The sequence below is a fragment of the Chanodichthys erythropterus genome, chromosome 3 (assembly GCF_024489055.1).
Source record: "Chanodichthys erythropterus isolate Z2021 chromosome 3, ASM2448905v1, whole genome shotgun sequence".
Classification (NCBI taxonomy): Eukaryota; Metazoa; Chordata; class Actinopteri; order Cypriniformes; family Xenocyprididae; genus Chanodichthys; species Chanodichthys erythropterus.
The window spans coordinates 43,136,588-43,158,170 of record NC_090223.1 but is presented as its reverse complement, the minus strand read 5'-3'; the positions used below and the strand labels follow the sequence as shown (position 1 = coordinate 43,158,170).

General features: G+C 36.9%; 1 protein-coding gene across 2 annotated transcripts; it reads left to right on the top strand.

Annotated features, from left to right (window-relative positions):
* The first annotated feature begins 783 nt into the window (after nucleotides 1–783).
* On the top strand, nucleotides 784–21,516 carry foxk1 (forkhead box K1). Of its 2 annotated transcripts, XM_067382417.1 has the most exons (10): nucleotides 784–2,027; nucleotides 4,615–4,812; nucleotides 11,923–12,079; nucleotides 12,162–12,308; nucleotides 12,395–12,588; nucleotides 14,764–14,930; nucleotides 15,296–15,553; nucleotides 15,734–15,922; nucleotides 17,416–17,619; nucleotides 19,471–21,514. In XM_067382417.1, the coding sequence occupies exons 1-9, from the start codon at nucleotides 1,621–1,623 to the stop codon at nucleotides 17,613–17,615; spliced, it is 1,917 nt and encodes a 638-aa protein (XP_067238518.1). In that variant the 5' UTR covers nucleotides 784–1,620; the 3' UTR covers nucleotides 17,616–17,619; nucleotides 19,471–21,514. The 2 variants fall into 2 exon arrangements, with proteins under 2 accessions (XP_067238518.1, XP_067238517.1); XM_067382416.1 differs by having other exon boundaries at nucleotides 785–2,027; nucleotides 17,416–21,516.
* The last annotated feature ends 67 nt before the right edge of the window (nucleotides 21,517–21,583 follow it).

The following is a 21,583-nucleotide window of genomic DNA, read 5'->3' as shown; positions in this document are numbered from 1 at the left end:
GTAAATAACACAATGCACCTCTAACCAACTAACCAAACAAGCAGGAATGGCTTTCAAAGGGTTAGTTCACCCAAACATTCTGTCATTAATTACTCACCCTCATGTCGTTTCACACCCGTAATACCTTCAATCATCTTCAGAACACAAATTAAGATATTTTTAATGAAATCCAATGGCTCAGTGAGGTCTCCATAGCCAGCAATGACATTTCCTCTCTCAAGATCCATAAAGGTACTAAAAACATATTTAAATCAGTTCATGTGAGTACAGTGGTTCAATATTAATATTATAAAGCGACAAGAATAGTTTTGGAGTGCCAAAAAAACAAAATAACAACAATATTTCATATTTCAACAATATCTATATGGGCTGATTTCAAAACACAGCTTCATGAACCTCTGAACTTTATGAATCTTTTGTTTCGAATCAGTGATTCAGAGCGCGTATCAAACGGCTAAACTGCTGAAATCACGTGACTCTGACGCTCCGATCAACTGATTCGATTCGTAAAGCTCTGAAGCATTGTTTTGAAATCAGCCCATATAGATATTGTTAAAAAAGTTGTTTTGTTTTTTTTGGCGCACAAAAAATATTATTATTGCTTTATAATAAGATAGAACCACTGTACTCACATGAACTGATTTAAATATGTTTTAGTAACTTTATGGACCTTGAGAGTTTGAATGGCTTTGCTCCCTATGCAGGCCTCACTAAGCCATCAGATTTCATCAAAAATATCTTAATTTGTGTTCTGAAGATGAACGAAGGTCTTACGGGTGTGGAACGACATGAGGGTGAGTAATAAATGACAGAATTTTCATTTTTGGGTGAACTAACCCTTCAACAAAGACACATAGGTATAATTTCCGAGTACAAGTGCTATTTTCCACACACACACAAAAAAATCATCATTGCTATTCCTTCCCCATCCATAGTGTGTACAATGGCCCAGACACCTTTAAGAACACTAGCCTGAAGTCTGAAAGAACACTCTTTATGTAGTTTAAACTTAATTTGAACGTGTCCTCGTGAAAGTCCATCATCCGGGGTTTTCATCTGCCTTGTTCTTTCTCTGTTTATAAACAGAAAGAGCGCAGAATGGTCGATGCGCCGTGACGTCACTTCTCCAACCACGTCACATTATTTTGACCCTTTTAAAACGTTTTTCATATCGGACGAGCAGCACCACAGATCAAGAACCGCGCGTATCTAGCCATAGTTCGCGCGACCGCGCCTGCGTTCGACATCAAATCCTGTTATTTTTTAATTGCCACATGTAACGCACGTGTCGTCCGGTTCCAGGAACTGCAACAATATTAACCGTTAATTTGCCAGAGAGCTTAGTGTCCGAGGCCTCTGAAAGTCGTCGAGAAAAAAGAAACCTCACAGGTAACGTTTACGAAAAATATCAAGAATGTGGCATTGTTTCTCGCTATCAGTTTCAAAACGAGTGAAAGATTAACGCGTGATTAAAGCGCACCGCGCTCCGGTCCAATAATCCATGACGTGTTTTCTACGCGCCGTCTCCGTGTTTTGACTACCACCACCAACAGCAACACAGTGAACCCTACCAACACATTAGCCGTTGCGCTTGCAATCCCCTCTGTGTTTTTCAACAAAATGGCTGATTTAGGGGATGATACCGGAGCGAGAGCCCTGTTGGCCCTCAAATCCGCTCCTTGTAGCCCGGTGGCTGTTTCTATCGCGCCCGTGTACACTTTCTCCTCCTCGACGTCGCCCGGGATCATATCATCCATGCCCCTCTCCCCTCCGTCGCAGGCCCTCGCTCGCTTGGAAGGCAGGGACTTCGAGTTTGTCATGCGCCAGAGGACGGTTACCGTGGGGCGGAATTCGTCGCACGGCTCCGTGGATGTCAACATGGGCCACTCGAGCTTCATATCCAGGAGACATCTGCAGATCACCTTCGAGGAGCCGCATTTCTACCTACGCTGCCTCGGCAAGAACGGTGTGTTTGTCGATGGCGTTTTCCAGAGGAGAGGCGCACCTCCACTTCTCCTACCGAGGGAGTAAGTTACTAAAATGAGATTTTTTTACCTTAAATTAGCCAGATGGCAAGCACGCATTCACCTAGAGAGCGAATGCACTACACATACAAGAGATTAAATTAGCGTGCTTAACGCAGCGCCTGCATAATCCGAATGGACTACATGCAAGTGCAGCCATGAGAGCTGTCAGAAGCTGACTTCAAGATCAGTGCAGTTCATAGTGTACAGAAAATTTCAGATACGGCCCTGCATAATCTGACAGTATGTGCATTAATCTGCTATTGTTAGTGAAGTAAATCAACCAGTTAAAGGGACAGTTCACTCAAAAATGACACTTACCTCAATGGAAGGAATTAATTTACAGTTTATTTGTTTTGTTTTTTTAACCAAACAATGATAGTAAATGGTAACCATATCCTGTTGTGTTCCATTGAAGAAATGAAGAAATAACATGAGGGTGTGTAAACAATAACATTTTTTTTTTTTTTTTTTGGTTCAAGTATCAATTTAGGGCCCTTGACCTGTTAACGCATCTGGATTCAAACAGTGTACATATTTATAGTATACATTGACTGACCCCTTAGTGTTTGTTTTGAGGTTGGTGCTCAAGATGGGGTAAAAATACAAACATGAAAAGTTAAACGTTTCGCATTACGACCACAGGAACTGTGTGCATGACAGAGACTGGATTCACCGCATGATTTTTGTGGGCAGATGTGAGATACAGGCTGCATTTATGACACATATCGGTAGTAACCACTTTATGATCTTTAGCAGACAAAGAAGAGAGGGAAAAACCTAGTGATATTATAAAGTAGTATCTTGAAGAACAGCATTTGAGTAGTAATATGGCATGGATTACACAATTGCAGTATTTGTTTTGAAACAGTTATTACAGATCTTAATGCAAAGTGTCATCAGTCTTTGAATGATTTGAATTCATAAGTTTATCTCAGTAACAATCAGCTTTAGAGAACCAGTCTGTAAGTGGTTGATGATCCTGCTTCATTAGATGACAAAGTGTACCACAAGTAAACTGGTTTCAGTATCAGTAATCAGTATGAAAGCAGTTCTCAAGCCATTGACAGTTTTAGCCTCAAATATAAACCCTAATGATTGAGAAGTGGATAAACTAGTTAAGTAGATCAGACTGAAGGTCCCTACGTGGTTGTGCTAATGTTCAGCTCTCAGATTTTATTAAAATCACTGTTTGGCTTCCTCGTTCTTATCAGAATTGCTTTCACTATGTTTTGGTGTGTGCCATCTGTCTTATCAATGCAGAATAGACCTGTGGAGCTTGTTGTCATGGAGGTCAGAGCGGCTATTCCTGCAGACTGCTGTGAAAACACGGACAGGCTGAACCCGTAATGGGTGCATGCCAAGCCAGCCATTCAAAACAACTGTAGTGTGTATGCTGTAGCATGAAAAGTGGCTTCCTGGTGCAGCACTTGTGTAAATACGTCCAGTGGAGGCGGAGCACCAATTCATCATTCTCTCTGGCTGCACTGCCGACAATTCAAAAACACAGAAAAGGGTTGGAAGGGAGGGTTCATTTTTTTATTCCAAAGTTCACATTTTGTTGGTCCCAAACAGAAACATAGCCTAACAATTATGTAATTAGATTTTGTGCACAGATTACTTACCTTTTTTGTTTGTTTGTTTGTTTGTTTGTTTGTATTGTGTTCACTACCCACAATGACAAAGTAAAATGTCTGATTGGCAATCTGAAATGCCATACAAACCGTTCTATAGGGTCAAGGACATATTTTCAATATTGCAGCAAACCATCTCTTTTCTTGCTAAAAAGTGTGGCTGTTGTTATTGTTAAATCAGTTGTTTGGGTAAGGAAACATCTCTGAATACTGTAGTTTTTACTATTATTCATAGTGAGTATTCTGTGATCAGAAAGTAAGTATATGCTACCGTTCAAAAGTTTGGGGTCTGTAATTTATTTTTTTATTTTTTTGAAAGAAAGAAAGAAAGAAAGAAATTAATATTTTAATTCAAGTATGCATTAAATTGATCAGATTTGATGTGGTTTTCACCAAAATATTAAGCAGCACAATTGTTTTTAACATAGATAATGATTAGAAACGAGAGGAATAAGACATTTCTTGAGCACTAAATCACATTAGAATGATTTCTGTAGGATCATGTGACACTGAAAACTGGAGTAATGATGCTGAAAATTCAGTTTTGACATCACAGTAATAAATAAAATGTTAAAATATATTAATATATATTAGAAAAATATATATTAATTATATTAATATATTATAAAAAATATATTAAAATAGAAAAGTTATTTTAAATTGTAGTAATATTTTAAAAAAAAAATTCATTTTTATTTTTATTGAAACCACATCATTTCAAAAGTTCAAAAGAACCGCATTTACATTGTTACTGTAATTTGAATGCAGTATTTCTTTAAAAAGAATAAAATAATCTTACCGACCCCAAATTTGTGAACAATAGTCAAAAGCTGCTGCTTGTTTATTGATTTAGAAGGATGGCTGGACGAAAAGCACCACCTACATATTTGCACTGATCTTTACGTTCATTTAAAATAATTTTTCATGCCTTAATGTGTCTTTGTCCTTCTCTACAGGTGCACATTTCGATTTCCCAGCACGGTGATAAAGATTCAGTTTACATCGCTCTACCACAAGGAGACACAGAAGGAGGAGGCTCCTGTATCACCTGTGAGACCCCTTTATCCACAAATATCTCCGCTGAAAATCAGCATTCCTGAAAATGACTTCAGAAGTATGATGAGTCCCCTGCCTTCGCCGACAGGAACTATTAGGTATGACTTCGTCCGAAAAGGCAACACAGAGGAAAAAATTGTGCTAACACTTTAGTTAAGGGTCCAATTCTCACTATTATCTAGTTGCTTATTAGCTTGCATATTACTAGGATATTTGGCTGTTTATTACTGCTTATAAAGCACATATTAATGCCTTATTCTGCATGACCATATTCTACATCCCTTAATCATACCCAATACCTAAACTTAACAACTATTAATAAGCAGTAAATAGAAGTTTATTTAGGCAAAAGTCACAGATAATATTTAGTTACTAGTGAGAATTGGACCTTAATCTAAAGTGTGACCAAAAAGGTTTCATTAGAGAACCAGTTCTTTTCCTGATCTTTTAGAAAGTATATTTTGTTCTCATCTTGTCTTTGAAATGCAGATCTTCTGCATAGAGATTAAAACAAAAGCAAAAGTCTACAGCACCTAATGTATTTGGTGTTTTTAGAAAGCTATAAAATGCATTCATTAAGCCGCAAAAATATAATAACAATTTTAATAAGACTATCAGTAACTGAAAATCAAAACAATAGTTTTTGCATATTCCTATTATTATGTCAGTCAATTTAGGCAGAAGTGACATTTGAATATTTCCAAAGTGCATTCCTGCATTTTTGTTTGGTTTTTGAAGCTGTCGTGTTTCTTAGTGTATGTAGTAGATACTTTAGTGGTAGGAAAAGCCTGCCCCTTGCGGCCTCTCCGCTCTTCTGCACCACGTGTGGCTCTCAAAGCAAGCATGCTGTGTGCACATACCATATATGGCATGTGCTGAGCTTGGAGCGCCCTGATTGGTCAATCAGAAAGTGTTGTGGTTTGGTGTTTTGAGCCACAGATAGTTTCCTTTTTCCGAGGCCTCCGAACACCCCCCTCATCCCACTCCTTGGCCTGCTCCTACACCCAACACAAACAGACACATGCTTTCTGTCCTTCCTGATTCCTCTTCCCTTACTGGGGGGAATATTTCCTTCTATTCAGCTCTACAAGCATTGGAACTGGTTATCCACGGCTGAGCTGCAGTTTCTACTGTAATATTTTTTTCTTGTAAGTTTCAGTCTATGTGGAGTGATGGATTAGGGACATTTTCCAGATTGTCAGCCTGCTGCACAAACAGCAGATGTGTGTAAAGCTTTGAATTCCACACACATGGAGCTGCTTGAACAACTGCCATGTAGAGTACAACCAGCAATACCAGCCTCTCCTTTGCACATTTTTGACCTATACTGTCTGTTTTTTCTTAATGCTACAGAATGATTTGGATAAGCCAATAAATAACACTTTACAATAAGTATCAATTTGTTAACAACAGTCATTGCATTAGGTATTATGAACTAACAGTAAACAACTATTTTGTGCTGCAAGTATTACTTTAATTTAATAATAATAATAATAATCATTACATTTATAAAGCGCTTTTCTCGGCACTCAAAGCTCTTTACATAGAAGGGGGAATCTCCTCAACCACAACCAATTTTCTAATTCATGTTTGTTCATAAAACATTAACTATTGTTATTTTATACAACATAATGTCCGTCAGAAATCATTCTAATATAAAGGTTTGCTGCTCAAGAAACATGTCCTATTATTATAAATGTTTTCAGGATGTAAAAGTCTTCACTGTCACTTTTTAATCCATTGATTAATTTAATGGATCGTTTCTTTCAAAAAATCTTACTGACCTGAAACTTTTGAATGGTTGTGTACATGATAGAAATTAACAATAACCTAGATCAACAAATGCTGGAAAACATTTGTCATTTTTAATTCATCTTACACAATGCATTTTAATAAGGTTGACTAATTAAACATTATTGCAAAATGTAACCAATAAAACTAAAAGTTGGCTTGAATTTGGATTGAATCATTTTTTGATTCAGAAAAGATTTCTGTTAGTTTAGTGGGTTAATGATCAATTGGTTAAATAGTTGTCCTCTGTAAATCATTACTTCACATGACCCTTTGGAATCGTGGCTTTGCTGTGGCTTACCAACTTCTGTTTATACTACAGTGTGTTTTGAACTTGAGTACCACTAAATATGGCAGCTTGTTATTACTTTTAATATAAATGCATTGTGTAATACATATTAGTTGACCCAAAACATTTTAGCGAGTTCATCACAACATACTTAGTGAACTGGTCAGTTCTGTAAGGGTTTTGGAGAGCAGGGAAAAAACACTACAAAATGTAAAATAATAAATATGGTTGCTGAGATGAATATGTTGAACAATGTTAAAACTATACAGTGATTGACTTTAAAGGTACACAGTTTGGCCCTCTAGTGTTTTATTAAAAAAAAAAAAAAAAAAACTACATGCATTTTGCAGAAAATCCTTGTTTTGGTTGCTTTGGCTCTGCATGACTGTGGATGAATCTCACTCTTCACAATAGTTAATGCTTTACAACGAACTCTGTTAGAGAGCTACATATGGCAATTTATCTGTTCAATAAAATACCTTAGTCACCTGTTGAGTAATAAAATAACCATCTCCGTGTCGCTCTTACAACATTTCAAATCCCTCAGTTCTTACCATTTACTTTTTCAGCTGGTCATGACATAAGTTTACACATATTATATATGTATTATTATTATTATTTTAGTTGTAAAACTGTGATTCAGAAGTTGATTCGTAAGAATATCCTGCAAAAGCCTAAACAAGCCTAAACTGGGTGGCCTTGGACTCCCCAACATTTTATTTTATTTTATTAGGCTAAATCAGCTGTCCTGTCAGTGTAGCGCTGTTTTGCACTCTTTGGTTTGCTGTTAAAATGTCATATTATTTATTTTCGGTTTGTGAAGTCATACAGCTCCGGGTAACCGGACGACAGCCACAAGAAGTTTCTCCTCCTCCATCATTGCAGTGTCCAAGCAACTGTAAACTTTCGTCAACACAATGGAAGGACCGCCTCTCCATTTATTCGATTGGACAATGGAAAAAAAACGCATATGACTTTGGGCACTTTTCTGCTCAGAGCTCTTTTTTTTCAACTTCAGGCGCTCAGAGCATTCTTGCTAAAACGCGTGGCGCCCGGGGCATAAAAACGGCATGCAAAACGCTCACTGCCAATAGAAAACGATTAAAAAAAATCTCACTGCAAAAAAAAAAAAAACGTGTTCTGTCTTATCGGGACCTTATCGGGCAGCAAATATGCGCTCTATGCTCCATTGGTTTGACACAGATGGGTCTGAGATTGTTCCATCTTGGCTCTACATTGAGAACATCTATTGCAAGCTCTCCTCTTTGTCTGCACTCCTCTATCTCCCGACCACACTATCTGCAGTGAAATATTCCAAAAATGTGTTGGTGACTAATAGCCTGAAGATCTGGACACAGTTTTTGCACCATTTTGAGATTCAGACCATTCCCTTGTCTTCTCCCATATACTCTAATCCTTTATTTCCCTTATTGCTTCTTTGAAGGAGTGTGGTCTTGTCTCTTTTGTGGACTTGTATATTGATGCATCTTTCACAATTAATTCACTCTTTTAATGTTCCTATAAGTCTTCAAGATTCAAGATTTTGCATGCAAAACAATTTCCAAATTTCCCAAACAAACCTCCAGCCTCTGAAGTTGATATCATTCTAAGTGTCCGTCCATGTCACCATTTCAAAGCTTTATAATGCAGTCTTCTCTCTTCAGTCTATATCTACCAATTTACTTTGTATCACCTGCTCCCAAGACATTGGTATAGAAATAGATGAAGAGACTTGGGCAGAAATTCTCATTCGGATTCACTCCTCTTCTATTTGTACTCATCATGGATTGATACAATGTAAAGTTGTCCACAGAGCACAATGGTCTAAGAGTCGACTGGCTCGTATTAATCCTGCTATTGACCCTGAATGTGATAGATGCCGCTCCAGTCCTGCCACTCTAATACACATGTTTTGGTCCTGCCCTGCCCTCTCTTCATTTTGGTTGCCTGTTTTCAATTCTCTTTCAGTTATTTCTTTGCTCAATATTCAACCCTTTTCCTATCATTGGCCTGTTTGATGTCCTGCCTTTGTAGCTTACAAACAAACTCTGCTAATTCTTAATTTGTCTGATTAACCCCTTTTCATTCCAGCTAGTAAATTTCATTTTAGCATTGATATGTAGAATTCATTTTTCAGTGCACCTAATTCTTTGTCTCTCTGCCTCGGTATTTCTCAGTTTTCCATTGTTATCTTCTGATGAGAATGTATTTATTTTACTGCTTCTACTATTACTTTGTCTTTTATCAATGTTATTTTTTTTATTTAGAGATTTAGCTGTTCCATGCCATCCTTTCTCGCTCATTGTCACAATGCCACTGTCACACCATACACACGTAAAAATAGCCTGAGCAACTTTTCTCTATTTACGGATATGACGAGCGAGTGATGCAAGTACGCAATTTCCCACGCAAAACCATCCCGACTAAGATATAAACACTTATAATAGGCTTATCATATTGAATCAGGGTAAGACAAAAACACACTTTGGAAAAAGGATTGAGAATATATTGAATTACATTTTATTTTTTACAAAAAAAAAAAGTCTCCCGTTTTAAGGACATTTGGTTAAATTTTGTGTCATAATCAGTTTTGGTACAATATTGCCAGTTGATGCTAATTGTAAAACCTGGGTCCTTTGATTTGATTTTGATCCCATTAGGATCCTTTGGGATTGTTTCTACATTAAATCCCAATAGGAATCCTGTACACGTTCTTTTAGGTTTTTTCTTTAACTAGGACAGACATGTTGCATATTTTTTTTACACATTAATGATACATTTTCAGTACAGACGTTTCAGTGTGAAGGCTGTGTGGAAAAGGTGTTAGTTGTCTTTTTGCTTGCCCTTAAGGTGTTTTTGTAATATGGTCCAGCTGTTGTGAAAATGCTGCCTCAGGACTGGACTTCAACCCAAAGCACTCCGCCCGCTGTGCCCTCACACACACAATTGCCTTCCCCTCGCCGCTCAGAAAGGTCTGTTTGTCTCTGCCCGTACAACACAATGGAGCCTGCAGCACAACAGCCTTATCTGAGCGCTCTGTTGTGCCCTGCTGTCAGAGAGCCAGCGGTAAAAAATAACACAGCGAGTGAAGGAATGGTGGGGTGTGTCTGTGTTATGGGAGACTTACTGAGCTGTTGACAATAAACCACAGCCTTAAAATAGCATTGCTCAGGATGTCTTTCTGTCAGTTTTAGCCTAAATAATACAGTTATTATCATTATGGTTCGGAAACTCTCTGGCTAATGGCACAGTAATTATTTTTCTTGTTTATCTGAATGGTTTGTTTTTAAGGCACAGGGCCACCTACTGGCATATTGTTTTTCATGTCAGGTAACAAGGGTTATAAAATGGATTATAATGTTGTAGGTTATCAGGCAGTCATTTAAATGTGTCCTTCACTTTGTCAAAACAAACAGGAAACATATTTAACCCAATTAATAATTAATACATATGAAATGGGAGCCAGATTTATAGTGCATCCTCGTCACATCCCTCCAGTGTCCTTTAATGATACTTCTGCACATATTGCCTAGTGAACGTAACCAGGTTTACCTTTTCAGCAGTTTACAGAAGTGTATATATATATATTATATTTTGGTTGTAAAACTGGCATTCAAAAGTTTTTGTTTTTTAAAACAAATTAAAGGGTTAGTTCACCCAAAAATGAAAATGATGTTATTAATTACTCACCCTCATGTCGTTCCAAACTCATAGGACTTTCGTTCATCTTCAGAACACAAATTTTAATGAAATCTGAGAGCTTTCTGTCCCTCCATAGATATCCAATGCAACTACTACATTCAAAGTTAAGAAAGGCAGTAAATACATCATTAAAGTAATCCATGTGACTCCAGTGGTTTAACCTCCATTTTTTTTGAAGCAATGCGAGTGCTTTAATTGCGCAAAAAAAAACATAATTTACCACTTTATTTACAAAAATATTGATCTGCAACGCGCATTCACGAGGGCACCATGACGCATGTGTTTTGTGTTCACGTGAGAGCTGATGTTTTGGTTGAACACGCTTTGGATAATATTATTTTGTAAATACAGTAAATTGTAAATCATGGTAAATTGTGTTTTTTGTGCAAACAAAGCACTTGCGTCATTTCATAACATTAAGGTTGAACCACTGGAGTCACATGGAGTACTTTAATGATGTCTTTACTACCTTTCTGGACCTTAAAATTGGTTGTTGCATTGGATTTCTATGGAGGGACAGGAAGCTCTTGGGTTTCATTAAAAATATCTTAATTTGTGTTCCGAAGATAAACGACGGTCGTACGGGTTTTGAACGACAATTAATGACATTTTCATTTTATTAAGCAAGGATGTATTAAATGTAAAAATTAAATTAAAATAAATTTTAGTGAAATTAAAAAAAAGAGTTCAAAAGTGTTATTTTAAATTGTAATAGTATTTCACAATATTACTGTTTTTACTGTATTTTTGATCAAACAAATGCTGGTGAGCAAAAGAGACTTCTATCAAAAACGTTTTTGGCAAAACAAATCACGACCCCAAACTTCTGAATGTATAAAACTTTGCTCAGAAAATCTTAGTGTAATGTTTCTATCATACTAGAATCATTTCAATGCATATAATGTTTAGTTGTTACGTTTATACTCTAAAACATACGTTTGTTGCTTATTTTAACATTATACTATGCTTTGTAAGTGTCTAGCAATCACTAAAGGTTGCCTATAAACTTAAACATTTAAATTGGAACAGACTTTTTCAAATGTTTTCCAAGGTTCACAGGAGCCAAAGTCAAAGTTGGGTTAACTTCTATTGTGGTGAGCAAAAACTACAACAAATATATTTTTTGCATTCTCATTTGATCCAAAAGGGAAAAAAATCATGATAGCATTTTTTTTTTTTTTTTGACTTTCCAAAAGAGAGAAAAAATATTGCAAGATTGATTACAGTGGTCAGAAGAGAAAGACTTTTCTAGATTTATGATGTTAATAACTGGAAATGCTTCTTTACAGTCTGTGAAAAGGTTCTACTTTGTATATTGTAATAATAATAATAATCAGAAACATTCCTCTAACCTCTGAAACGATCTTTTTGGCCTGTTTACAAAATGATGTCCTCACACCTTTCTGTCCATCCTCTCTCTACTCAGCGTTCCCAATTCCTGCCCAGCGAGCCCTCGGGGCGCAGGTTCTTCAGGATACCGCTATGGCCGCAACATCACCTCAGATCTCCAGCTGGCAGCGGAGTTCGCAGCCAAGGCTGTGTCAGAACAGCGCACTGAAGCCACCGGTGGAGACAGTCCTAAGGCAAGAGCCTCCAGCATCCCAGTGCATGTCAATCACGGTCAGTGTGTTTGTTGCCAAAATTAACTGTCCGCTCTTCCTTCAGGATGAGTCCAAACCTCCATACTCGTACGCTCAGCTGATAGTCCAGGCCATCTCGTCTGCACCGGACAGACAGCTAACACTAAGTGGCATCTACGCTCACATCACCAAGCATTATCCGTACTACAGGACGGCAGACAAGGGCTGGCAGGTCAGTTTATCTGCTAAAAATTGTTGTTTGTCGGTCTGTCATGTTTGTGTACTAATTTATATTCCCTTAATCTCATTTCTCTCCAGAACTCCATTAGACACAACCTGTCTCTCAACCGCTACTTTATTAAAGTGCCACGCTCACAGGAAGAGCCAGGCAAAGGTTCGTTCTGGCGCGTGGACCCCTCATCAGAGGCCAAGTTGGTGGAGCAGGCCTTCAGAAAGCGTCGGCAGAGAGGGGTGTCCTGCTTCCGCACGCCCTTCGGCCCTCTGTCCTCCAGGTGAGATGTCTCAGACCACTGCTTTTAACCCAGTACGCCCTCCGCCGACCCCCTTATGACACTCACACTGTCTGATGTAGTAGAAGCCTGCTTAGCCTCTTCTGTTTCCCCTCTTTCTTTCCCTTCTGTCTGTTTCTTCACTGTGCAGAACAAAGTAAGTCTGTTTGAATTTGATCCGTTTCATTCGTTTGTTAAGGAGCCATTTCGTGAAGCAGCATCAGTCAGACTCAACTTACTCTCTGTATAAGCTTCCATTAGACTTGGGTCCAAAATTAACTGTAATGCATGATTTATACATTAGCATGGATATGTTCATGCCATTAAGCCACAATAACAAAAACATGAGGGACAAAAATAGCAAGAAGTACCACTTCACCAGAAGACTGGCTAATGTGGGATCTTGTCAGACCTTCATAAATAATTCATTTAAAGGTTTAGTTCACCCCAAAATGAATATTCTTTAATTAATTATTCAGCCTCTTGTCAGGTTTGGGTTGAGGATGAGTAAATGATGACAGAACTTTCATTTTTGGTCGAACTATCCCTTTAATGAAGGATCTACAAACTATGTTAGTCATTGAAACTATATCAGTGTCAAGAAATTAATACTTTGATATATTAAATATATATCATAAATATCACATTAGTTATGTGCTGAAATTGTTGTTCAACATTTCAGGTTAACATTAGTTAATAAATTATGATTCAAGGAGCATATGTTTCTGAATTAACAGGTATTAATAAAAAATTGAATTGTAATAATACTAATATTTGTATACATTGACTGTTAATGAATATAACATTTTTATACTTAAGTGCTGCCATTTTTATAATTATGTAATACAAAATATATATTAATAAAATATTATAATAATACAATTAAATTTAAATTAATATAATAATATAATATTATAGTAGTTAATGTGAGATGCCGCCATTAAAAAAATAGTTTTTATTCAATTAAGTTTAGAGGCTGTAATTTTTTTAAAGACTAAGTGTCTCATTTCTTCACCCCTAGTGACACCACAAGAAATTGCGACAATAATGAGTGTTTTCGAACGGGGTTTCCAGACATGCTCCTAATACCATTACTTTGGCAATTATTTGGTAGTGCCTCTTCAAACTCACACTGCTCAAACAAACAGAGCAGTGATTTAAAGGTGCTAAAGAGGATCTTTTCGTTGACTGAGAAACCAAAGACTGTTACTTTTTGAAAATGAGCGCATGCGTAAGAACAACCCCCCTCCTTCACAGCTCAGTTCAAGGAAACGCCTCCCAAAACTTGTGCACGAGTATTGGAACATGAGTGTTTACCACCGGCATTCGCTGTGTCGTGTTAGTGGATTCATTATGTCGGACTCACCGCAGGTAACTCATAATCTGCAGTTGTTACTCCTGTCTCCTGACAAAAACATTGAATGCGGCGCCTGTGGAGTGTGGAAAGTTACTTGAGAGCGCAGCTGCGCACGTCTCTCACAAGGAACATCATGGCAGTGATTGACAAGCCAGAGGGCCAATCGTTTACACGATCATGCGGCTGGCTGATGTTTTTAAAGCCCTACCTCGTGCAGAGATTATGTATATTAATATTATTCCTTTCAGTGCACCTAATAAATAGTCTTTTATCAGTTAGTAAAGACAGTTTCAAGTAATATTGCAAAAATGTATAAAACAAAACATCCTCTATAGCACCTTTAAAGGCTTCACGCTGTTTACACTCATTTTTTAAAGTTGTCTCTGCACATTTAAGTAATTAGTTTAACTTCATACCTTTGGCAGGTGAGGCAAAAAGTTACTTTTGGACCCTGCTTGGCGTGTAACATCTGAACATGTATGTGTTGCGTTCACACTGTGTATGAGAGTTGAGGCCCATTCACACCAAGAACGATAACTAAAGCAATAACTATATTAGCGTCCGCAATAACCTTCTGTTTAGTCTAAGCACACACTGCAGTTTTGTCATCTGTTCAAGCATTTTTTAAAGTAGGATGGATTGAAAGTGATTCCAACGATACCGTTTCTCTGTCGTTATGGTTGTGATGGGGACTCTGCTATTCTTTTTATATCTAAATTTTTAATGTTTTTGTTATAGTTATCGTCTGTGGTGTGGACGGATCCTTACTGTGTGCTAGGATGTCAGTGCGTGTGACTGACAGATTATTGTGTTGGTTTCAGGAGTGCTCCTGCGTCTCCCACCCACTCCGGCCTCCTCTCTCCACACTCGAGCGGCCTCCAGACCCCCGACTGTCTGTCACGGGAAGGATCCCCAGTGTCACATGAGCATGACTTTGGTTCCAAGCTTGCGTCTGTGCCCGAGTACCGATACTCCCAGAGTGCACCAGGTGACCGTGCTTCTTTTCATAGCACAGCAGGACTGACTGACTGCACAGCAGTGCGCGTGACTGCCAGTGTTTGGATTTATAGTCTCCAAATAGAAACAATACTAACTTACCTTCATTTTTTCAGTAATATGATAGTAGCTCAGCTGTGCTGAAAATAGTGTAGCTTTTCCTAAATTGTGGAGCTTTTCCTGTAAACAACAAAATCCATTTTTGTACTGCAGAAGTGGCACAGAAGCTTCATCTAAAGCAGAATTTAGATGTATACACACTGCAGTTATAATTTGCATAATTATGCAGTCTTAGCAAGCTTCTGATTAATCCTGAATGTATTTTCTGTCTCTCTGGTGATTCCTCTTGTCTCTCAGGCTCTCCAGTGAGCGCCCAGCCTGTAATCATGGCCGTACCACCTCAGTCCTCAGCCGCCATCCCCAAGCCTGTGGCTTACATGCCGGCCTCCATCATTAGCTCCTCCCAGGCCTCTGGTCAGGCCATCCATGTGGTGCAGCAGGCGCCAGCTGTCACCATGGTCCGTGTATTGACCACCTCTACCAGCTCCCCCAATGGCTACATCCTGGCTAACACCACCTCCTCAAGCTCAGGAGAGGGACATGGAGAACAAAGAGGTAAAACAACCCATTACCTCTTGTTTTATTAGAGAGCAGTTGTTTTTGTTGTTGTTGTTTTTTGCTTGTTTGTTTGTTTGTTTTTTGCAAAATCTATTGGTATGCCTAGTTTTGTCTTTGAATTTGCACTCTGTGTGAATAGGCCTTAACTGTCTCTCTGTTAATCTTCTGTGTATGCAGTGGATGAGATGCCTGTGGTTGGCAGTAGAGTTATTCAGGCTGTAGGGAGTCACATAAACTCAGCCAATAGGGGGCAGCAGAGCTACACTGTTGTCCAGCAGAGCGCCATTCACCACCTTCCTGTGCAGACTATTTCTCAGAATGGCAAACATGCTCTTCCTGTCGCCAGTGTACCAACCAGTGCTTACGGTATGTGTGCATACTATGCTTACATTCACTTTTCTGAAGCTGGATTAGTGCTTTACTGATATGATTTGCCAATTAACAATGCATGATATTGTTCTAACTTGTTTTAAATGTATGGATCATGACACACTTTTTTTCTATTAATTTATTAGAAAATACATAATGCAGTTTATACATGTAGTGCTTTAAATACAACTTTTCTATCTTAAAGGGTTAGTTCACCCAAAAATGAAATTTCTGTCATTTATTACTCACCCTCATGTCGTTCCACACCCGTAAGATCTTCGTTCATCTTCGGAACACAATTAAGATATTTTTTATTAAATCTGAGAGGTTTTTTTTTTTTTTATCTCCCATAGAATGCAACAAAATTACCATATTCAAGGTCTATTTGTTATTTTTGGTTTGTTTCTGCGCACAAAAAGTATTCTTGTTGCTTCATAACATTTAAGGTTGAACCACTGCAGTCACATTGACTATTTTATCAATGCTTCTACTACTTTTCTAGACCTTGAATGATGGTAATTTCATTGCTTTCTATTGGAGATGATAAAAACCTCTCAGATTTCAGCAAAAACATCTTAATTTGTGTTCTGAAGATGAACGAAGGTCTTACGGGTGTGGAACAACATGAGGTTGAGTAACTAATGACTGAAATTTCATTTTTGGGTGAACTAACCCTTTAAGCTTGTTTTTATTTGTATAATTAAAATTCATTTTGATGTTTTTTTGGGGGGGAGAAAAAAAATCAAATTTCTCCTAAAAACTGTCCTGATATCATAAAAAATTGACAGTTATAAAAAAAAAACTGCCTTTATATATATATATATATATATATATATATATATATATATATATATATATATATATATATATATATATATATATATATATAAAAAAAGAGTTATGTTTCACTAAAACTAGATGACAAAAACATCATTAATTAAAATAAATAAACAAACTGAATTAAAAATAAAAAAACCATAACTAATAAAAAATAATTATAAATACTAATAAAAATGACAAAAACAAAATTACTAAAACTAAAATTAAAATAGAAAATATAAATATCTAATTCAAAATATAAAATGTATGTGATACTAAAATAGCACTGCCACCAAATCCAAACTCATGTGGTGTGACCAGCATGCAGGAAAAAAAAAAACATAAAACATGAAATTATTTTAGACCCAACAAGTCTCTTAAAATACCAAATTTTGGTTAATTGTATGATTTTTTATTTACTTTGTACTCACCAAGAAGACATTAAACAATAATAAATAAATACTAATTGTGATGAACTACAATTTTTTTTACTTTTAACTGGATGGTTATTAAATATTTTTCAGAAATGGTGTAAATGTTTTTCAAAATTATTTAAAACCAACATGAATACAAATAGTACACGTTGAAGAACTTGGCACATGTGTTTTAAACACTATTTTTCGTCACTGACCTGTAACCTATTCTCTGTGTTGTCATCTCTATGCCCTCAGCTCTTACCAATCCTCTTCAGATCTTGGCTGCCCAGGCTTCAACATCCCCACCTGTGCTGGTCAACAGGCCCTCCAGCATGGCAACCGACGAGTCCAGCATCAACGAGCCCGAGCCCAAACGGCCCAAAATGGAGGAGGACGGTGTCGCTCCGGTCCCCCAGCCTGTTATTGTTGCAATGAACCAAGAGGCCAGCGAATGAATGAGTGAGTGAACGAGTGAGCCGATGACGGATCATTAAAGCACATCTCACGATATCGTCAAACATATTGAGGGAAGCGTGTGTGGTTTTCTTTAAAACGAGAACTTAAAAGTTTTGTAAACGCCCAACGTGGGTAAATGATCGAATGTCTTTGTAAGAAGAGGTTAAGCGTTGTTGTTTCATGGGGGTAAATTCATTGAGCTTCATCAGGCAGCATTAAAATTCAATGCTCACACAGTTTTAATTTTGTAGGGGTTTTTAATCTTGTAAGAATGTTTGAAAGAAGTATGAAGAGAGGTACATGTGCTTAAAGACACCAGCTAGGCATGTGCGCTCAGGTAGTTCCTCACAAGGTACAGCTGAGAGAGTTCTTCTTTTCGGGTTGGGGTGGGACCAATACCTATGCAGCTATTACAGACTGAGACCATGAGTCTCTGAATTGAAACAGTATATAAAAAGGGTCACAGGAAGCTGTGCGTCACTGCAGCTACCTGTGCGGCCTTTGTGAGGATTTATTTATCTCTCTGTGTAAAAAAAAAAAAAAAAAAAGGCAATCTTTAATGAAACAATGTTACAACTCAAAGCACATACAGTAGAAAACAAGAAATGAATAGATATTATAGAGGCCTTTTCTAGCTGGAGTTCTTTAACCTACATTATCATAGTGTACAATATGTTTTTTTCTGTGGAGGATTCTTACCTTGCTTGCTTACTACAAAGAGACATGTCTAGAAAAATGCTTATTTCTTAATTGGTCTATGTTTAGCGCAAAAATTAAAAAGAACTCGATGAATGTAAGTAGCGTTTGTTTATTTGTTCATGGCACCCACTTGTGACCTAAACTATATAGTAAACCATTAGAATGTGATTGTAGATACATTTTTGATGTTCTGTGTTAAAACAAATAAGGAAGTTTGTAGTTCATCGTATTTAACGTAGCTCAGTCTTGTTGGGCGATCCCCATTAGCACTTGGCCAAAATACTTACGCTGCATTCACACGGGGCACTGGCGTCGACGCTTCTCAGAGGGCTTGAGTGCTGACAACAGCCAGTCGCATTACTCACAATTGACTAAAGCCTGCGCTCTGGTATTTGCATAAGGAGATCTGATTGGCTGATGCCTGCGTTGGCTCTTGAAAAGTTGAACATTTTTCAGAGACACGATACAACGGAAGCCACGATTCAGTTAAGCAACGCATGACGTCACCCATTCAAAGTAAATGAGAATCGCTGATGCCCCATGTGAATGCACCGTTAGATATCTTGTACAGCAAAATCCTGATTGCATCAATGGGTGAATGCAAGCACACAATACGTTGTATCTGATGTCAACCAAATGCTTTTCCAGACCTAGGAATGTACCTGTTGCAAAGGCTGTTTCTTCACTGACTTTCTGTGATCACTTACTAATCACAGAAGCCACTAAATGAATGTTCAGTATTTTTCTGAGAGTTCAAGAAACTTATTTTTTAGGAATATACACAAAGTCAGCCTTTAATGAGACTTTCTAGTTTTTACTAAGAGAAGAGTAAATATATATTGTTAGGATTATTAAAAAATGTGCTTTTCAAGACAATCACTAACAGGATTCAGTTCAGTAACCGCTTTGTATGTTGCAAATTATACGCAGCAGTAAAGTACCCTAGAGTGAGCCAGCGTTTGTATGCTAGCACAGTCGTACAGTGACGGCCGTACAGTGTTCCTTTTGTAGTAGAAATCGAAACTTTAACAGACCAAATACATATCCACCTCATTATTAGTGCCTTAGTGCTCCACTTCTTTCAGGACTAAATAAAAGTCATTGTGATGTACTACTTACAACATCAAACTTGCCTACTAATAAGTTAATTCGCAGGTTTGAATGAATGAACACATCTCGCAAGAACAAATGAACAACGCAGCATCCTGCCTGTGTAACAATGGAGGGATTGTAGAACCCTAGAAGAACATATGAGGGTGACTATTTGTGTTGTGACTGGAAGTGACTGAGCAATACGATAAAAGTAGACAGGAAATGAAATCTCGCTGGTTCTTTATTGTTTGACCGGTGAGGTTTTGCATCATGTGCAAGCTTCAAAACTTCTTATAGCTCAGCGGATTAATGCATAAATCAAGAGGAATCTGTCAGTAAACAAAGAAAAGGTCCTTTGGAGGTTTTAAAGGCATCAAAAGAACATTTGGATTCCAGCAATGCAGATATCAATGTAAAAATATAGAGATTGATTGATTAGATGTGACCCTTTCATGTCTTCACAATGTGGACTTCAATAAACAAAATTAATGAGAGAACCACTATTCCATTTTGAAGTATAATTTTTATTTGAAACAAATCAATATGTCTATTATGACTGGCCTGACAAATTAAAGAAATGCATATATACATGTTTGTTTTTTTTCTCAGAAAATTCCTTTTAGATCATTATGGGATAACCAATGGAACGATGAATTAACACAATTACGTACAGAATTAGCTGTCACTGCCTAAATGTTGTTCATGCATTTTTTTAACAATCTGCCACAGTTCTGTACGCATGTATAACCATGGAGTATTTTTATCACAAAGATATTCTAATTTTTTTTTTTATTATTATTATTATTTTCTTTTTGTGTTTGTTCTGTTCGTTGCTTTTTGCATATGCAAGTGTTTATACACTAAACATTTCTAATTTAAACTGTTTCCTTTTTCTTTTGAAACAAGTTATAATCTGTTTCCACTTCAATCATCCTGCTTTATGAGATCATGCCATACATCTGTGAATGTCCACTGGTTTGTCTTTTAATGTGTATTCAAGTACACAGTGTATGAGGGCTTTTCTTCTGTCCATGCAGTTTATGCGATGGTGTATCTGGAATTAATAAAAATGTATGGTTGTTTGATGTATGTTTGCCCCTCCACCATCATTTTGTTTCTTTTATCATTCATGTAATTTATTTTCAGACAGTGAAATCTTAGTCTTTATTGTATGCTTGATTCTGTTTCCAAAATGAATGCAATTTTCTTCCCAGTTTTGTTGCATTAACACACTTTATAACCCTGTGCACCAAAACTGTGCAACTGTGTCCTGTCTTTGACTGAGCACAACTTTTGAATATCCTGTTAACAGCAAACTATTAAAAAGTATGGACTACAAAGTTTCAGCTGCAGTCTACTTGCGCATGTAATGAAGATCTCTGGCACTCTGGTTTATAAAAAAAAATAAATAAAAAATAATAATTTATAGCTATAATTACAGCTTTTTTTTTTTTTTAACTGCATCCAAGGAGTTTGTATAATGATCAATTTAAAGAAATTGAATTAATTGAAAAATGTGCTTAGTTGCTTCTATATCATATCTTTTTATAAATATTTAAAATGAATGATACTGAATGAATGAAAGGTATGTTGTAATGCAGCATCACTGGACGCTTCATTTAGAACTGGTGCCTTTTATTTTTACACAAAAAACGAATTCCTTTATTAACAATCTGTTTTACTGTTAAAGTATTGTGCATTGACACTGCAATGCTTTGCTAGGATTATGTTGTGTTTGTTTTTAATTTTATATAGTAATTTAGTTAAATGTTGAAGGTATATGCCTAGTGTATTTCGATGTAGCGAAGGTGGTAGGTTTTTTTTTTTTTTTTACATTACTGTAAAAATATTCATATATTAGTACAATGTACAATCATTGGGGAATTGGAGTATATTTGCATTAATTCTATTAAAGAACATTTCAAAATACACCCTTTGCCTTCTTTGCATGAGTTACGTTTACTTCGAAGTGATTTACAGTTTGATTAGTGCTTGTCTTCATGTAATAAATCATATAAGTATATAGATGTGGTTAGGTACATAAGGTTAATTTTGATTTTACTAGCTAATGGCTGGTGCTAAATCATATGGGTATTCGTATCTCGTCGGCGACAAAATAGTGTAACAAACAATCTAGCGGAAAGCGTTTTTTTTTTTTTTTTTTTTTTTTTTGTTA

What these genes read in the sequence shown, in the direction of transcription:
- foxk1 (XM_067382416.1), top strand. Translation starts at nt 1,621, where the DNA reads ATGGCTGATTTAGGGGATGATACCGGAGCGAGAGCCCTGTTGGCCCTC. An exon ending in CCACTTCTCCTACCGAGGGA is followed by an intron (nt 2,028 to 4,614) that starts GTAAGTTACTAA and finishes CCTTCTCTACAG; the next exon opens with GTGCACATTTCGATTTCCCA. An exon ending in CCGGTGGAGACAGTCCTAAG is followed by an intron (nt 12,080 to 12,161) that starts GCAAGAGCCTCC and finishes CTCTTCCTTCAG; the next exon opens with GATGAGTCCAAACCTCCATA.